The following is a 4,925-nucleotide window of genomic DNA, read 5'->3' as shown; positions in this document are numbered from 1 at the left end:
TCTCTCCCCCCTTCTCTTCTTCTCTCTATTACCTCTTTTATCTCTCTTGCTCCCTCTAGCTCTAGCTTCCCATTTCTTGCTCTCCCTCTCTATCTGTATCTTATTATCTCTATCTTTCTTTTATTCACTCCATCTCTCCTACTCTCTCTCTATACATCCTTCTATCTCTCTATATATCACTTCTAGTATCTTTATCTTTCTATGTCTCCATCTCACCTCCCCTGCCCCCCTCTCTGTCTCACTGACTCCCTCCTTTTATATCTCTTTGCTTCTCTCTCCTTTCCTCTCCCTTCCTCTCTACCTATTCATATATCTATCTCCCTCTCCACCTATTGCAAACATAACATGATCATGTTGGTAATGAAATCTAATTATCTTCTCAATTCAGAGTTTTTAAAGTCATGTTTGGATCCCTATAACTAGATGTATAGTTCATTTTAAGCAGTCACCTTTCAATTGAAACCTTGGTTGCACAAACAACATGAATTTTAAAATGGCCTATCAATTGAACTTACGCATTTAACAAATGTATACAAAATAGACCAAAATTTTCCCTAATTGACTTTTCACGCCGCTTCGGCGTGCACATTGCACACCAAAGCACGATTGCTAGTTTACTACATATAAGCCTTGAGATGGCAAGAAAAGGTGTTGCTAGTGATGATTAGCACGGAGGAATGAAAAATTTACCTCTCAACGTAATGTCCAAGATCGCACACAGATTGACTGAATTAATTTTATATTCAAACACTTCGACTCTTTCGCTCGAAGCGCAGAAAATTACTGTCCAGGAAAATTTTAAAGCACACGCGCGGAATTTGAAGCAGGGTCGAATCTTGTTTTGCAATACATTTCCTTAAGCATCGCTTTCAGATGATGTCTCGTCAAGCACAAAGAGCCGCAAAAGTCTTTTTAGTGGTTAAGAAAAAGTTCCACAGTGACCATGACTACAGGCTGACAGATGATTTGCCTGGCTAAATTGACTTGTTTCTAAAGGTTATGTTGTAGCATCTTTCTACACTTTTCTATGTAAATAAATAAGATTACTGTCTAATAGCATCTGAGAGAAACCAACACATTAGTCTGCTGCTCTGGAAAGAGCTTTAGCTGCTATTAGTCTGCTTCTCTGGCAAGAGCTTTAGAGACTTTTAGTAGAATTTCAGTTTTCTTTTTAAGGTATCCCACAAATGGGTGATCCTGGCTTCATCCCTGGAATGATTGGTTACGCCATTCATTTGGCTGTGAGTCAGGTTAGTCATCACATCAATGTTGCCATCGGATGCAGGAAAGAGTTGGATGCTCTCAAAGCCCTGCTTCTTAAAATTCAATTAATGAACATGGAAATGCAAAAATTTAGAAAAGCTTTGAACTCTGACAGAGTTAACACATCCTCTGAGCCTCCTTTGCCCTTCGCGGTCAACAGTTGGTTGAACGAATTGAATGCTCTTCTGGATGAAGCATCTGATTTGGCCCAGCACTGCAACGTACAATCATACTGGCATCTCTTTCCTCGTTACAGAACGAGCAGAAAGATTAGGCGACTCATTGAAAATGTTGAAAAGCATCTAGCCTCCACGCCTTCCGTCGCTTTTCTGCATCAACTACAGCTGCATGTGACAAGTCAGCAACTTCTTGAGCAGATTAAAGGGGCACCGGATTATCTTGATATGCATACTTCAGCACCTGCCTGCACATTTGGAGGTCTCTTTCCATCTAATTCTTCAGATGCTCCAATCACGAAGTATATTGAGGAGGAACTCATTGTCGGACAAGATTCTGGATCAACCAGAATGAAGGAGCTCATTCATTCTGAGCAGCACAAACTTGTGTCTCGTTTCGGCCTTGTTGGGAAAGGCGGGGCCGGTAAGACTCTACTACTCAAGCGACTCTTCAACAGTGACCAGGTACAGACTCTCTTTTGCAATGACTTGATGCTTTGGCTTACTATTTCACAAACTCCATCTTTCAGTACCCTTAGAAATGAGCTTGTGCAACAAATAGCTCTTAAAGTAAATGAAATATTGGACAGTAGACATGAAGACCATGTTAAGACTTGGCTGAATGAAAGCATGAGAAAACACAAGTTTGCCCTGTTTTTAGATGATGTTTGGGAAACGAGTGCAACATCCTTGTTAGAAGAGCTGTGTGTGCCTCTCTTTCCACACCACAAGTCCAACCTTATCATTGCCACTTCCAGAAGTAAGAGTGTGCTCTCACAGCTGGGTGTTCCACCTCCATCAATCATCCAAATGCAAGACTTGACTGAGGATGAGAGCTGGACATTGTTTTCTTCCCATGCTTTTCCACACAGTGATGGACTTCTGCCCATGAGCATTGACCAAAGAATAGCGAGGCGCGTTTGCAAGGAGTGCGGGGGGCTTCCATTAGCAATCAAAGTAGTCGGACAGGCAATGGCAGGTGTTTCTCAGTCAAATGAATGGGAATTCTCACTCCAGAGATTGCAGAATGATGGTACGCACTCGCTTTCAAGCAAGTTGAGATTAAGCTACGATGCTTTGGGTGACTTACCAGGCTATGGTATTTCCTTGCAGTTGTGCTTCCTCTGCCTCGCTGCATTCTCAGAAGACGAAGTCATCAGGGCTGGAACTGCTATCAAGTACTGGATTGGAGAAGGGTTGGTACCCGGGCCAGATCCTGTCCAAATTGGAGAGAGATTCCTCATTTTGTTAGCAGACCGATGCCTTATTGAACCAATCCATAAGCATCACGACGGACAGGTTATCAATTTCAGGGTGCATGATGTATTGCACCACTTTTTAGCACACCAAATTGCTGAAAAGGAAGAAAAATGCTTCTTTCAGGCACGCAGAGATTTAGGAGAGTTTCCCACTCATGAATGTGAGGGATATATCAGAATTTCATTAATGGACAACTGCTTGACTAAGGTTCCAAAGGCATTCGGAGCTCCCTATATCCGCTCCTTGCTACTGGCTGGTAATATAGCTTTGACGGAAATTCCTAAAGAAGTGATTGGGAGTATGACCGCTCTCAGGGTCTTGGATTTGTCACGGACTGCCCTCCAGTGGTTGCCAAAAAACGTGGGAAGTTTGAAGCATTTAGTTTGTCTCAGATTATGCTCTGTTCCAATCAAGAAACTACCCTATTCTGTCGGTAACCTTAGAAACCTTCAAATATTAGATCTTTATCTATCTGATATTACAAAACTCCCATCCAGCATTTCTAAGTTGACTTCCCTACAAGGTTTGGATGTTGGGTCATGTAAATATCTGCAGTGCATGCCTTATGGGATTTCACACCTAAGGTCTCTGAAGTACCTGAATGCAGGCGGTTCTGGAAATGTAGCTTGGAAGAAGTCCAGAAGAGGTCGGCTTTCAATTAATGATTTGGGTACCCTAAACCAACTCAAATGGTTGAAGCTTTCAAATAAGGGTGAAATAGTTCGAGAAGGAATGCTCGGAACCATGAAGCAGATGGAAACTCTATTTTTAGATCTGACAGATACAGAAAAGCTCCCCCATGACATGATTGCCATGTCTAAATTGAGGACACTCTGGCTAGCATGTCCTCACTTAATCCATATAGACGATTCATTTTGTGGATTTAAAAATGTGGGCAACATTAGATTGTTCAACTGTGGCAAGTTGAAACAACTACCTCCGTTGCAGAAGCTTGAGAATCTGAAGTATTTACAGATTGTTAAGTGTCCCAACATAGAGAAGTTCCCAGAAGAATTCGGAAAGGGGGGAGGATTTCCTAAGCTTGAGGTATTTTCAGTGGTGGAGGCGGAGAAATTGGAGCAGCTGCCAATGGTAGAGGAGGGAGCACTGCCTTCACTTAAAATATTGACAATAATGAAGTGTGAGGCATTGCAGAGATTACCACAGTGTTATTGGAATTTGAAGAGTGTAGAGAAGATAAGAGTGTATGGTTGCTCGAAGGTTCTTCATGTCATGGCAGAGGAAGAAAAATTTATGAAGACAAAGAGCAAAGTGCAAACAATAACATTATCAAGCACACAAACTAAGACATTGGAAAAGCGCTACTATGATATTCGTTGTCGGGGTGAACACTTTTATTATGGTGAATTTTGGTGCAGTGAGATGTTTCAGTTTTTGGATAATATTAATCGATTTTGGTCTTTATATGTTTAAAAATAATGGTAAATATTATATAATTTGACAACAATTTTTTTATAATATATTATGTGTAATTGTAAAGCTTAAAAAGTTTCTATTATTTTTTCTTTTATATTACTTTTAATATATATTATAAATTTATAATTAATTTTTATTTTAAAATTTTAAATTTTTTATGCATTGTGTTAATGAGGATTAATTCACAATTTTAGGTTAGCTTAAATTTGTCTATAGATTGAGTCATGTAACATGACTTAATACATATTAATCAAAATGTATCTATCTCACTTTTAATCTAATGCTTATGAAAATTAGTTGCATTTTGTCAATTTATAAATGTAAAAGATTGAGTAAAGTGATTAAGAACAATTATTTATATAGATAGACCTAAGTCATTAATAAAAGATATGGGAATCATCTACAAATAGGAAATCACAACTCAAAAATACTATTTGATTATAGAGAACTTTAAAGTCTCATCTCTACATCATTAGGTATCTTCTTCTTGCATTCCTTGTGTGTCTAAGAAATTGTAAAACAACTTTCCAAGGGTTTGACTTGCAATTGAAGAAAGCCTAGTTTTTTTCCGTCTTACTTCAAAGCAAGCACTACACTACTTTTTAGCACAACCCATTTTCAATTACAAGTCAAAAGATCAAGATTTTGATTAGTGGGAAAGTGCTCCCCAATGTGGCCTTCTTTAGAAATTAAACTTGAAAAAGTGTATGTTGTGTATAAACATAACTCCCTCCCTCTTTTGAACAACAACATCTTTCAAGTTCACACTCCTTTAACTCCAATTGACCA

At 39.1% G+C, this 4,925-nt stretch overlaps 1 protein-coding gene across 1 annotated transcript; it reads left to right on the top strand.

Annotated features, from left to right (window-relative positions):
• The first annotated feature begins 1,187 nt into the window (after window positions 1-1,187).
• On the top strand, window positions 1,188-4,133 carry LOC131043402 (probable disease resistance protein At1g61300). The gene has a single exon (XM_057976593.2). It carries the CDS (start codon window positions 1,188-1,190, stop codon window positions 4,131-4,133), a length of 2,946 nt encoding a protein of 981 aa, XP_057832576.2.
• Window positions 4,134-4,925: the final 792 nt, after the last annotated feature.

Source organism: Cryptomeria japonica, chromosome 5 (assembly GCF_030272615.1).
Source record: "Cryptomeria japonica chromosome 5, Sugi_1.0, whole genome shotgun sequence".
NCBI classification, from domain to species: domain Eukaryota; kingdom Viridiplantae; phylum Streptophyta; class Pinopsida; order Cupressales; family Cupressaceae; genus Cryptomeria; species Cryptomeria japonica.
This window is presented reverse-complemented; position numbering and strand designations above follow the sequence as displayed.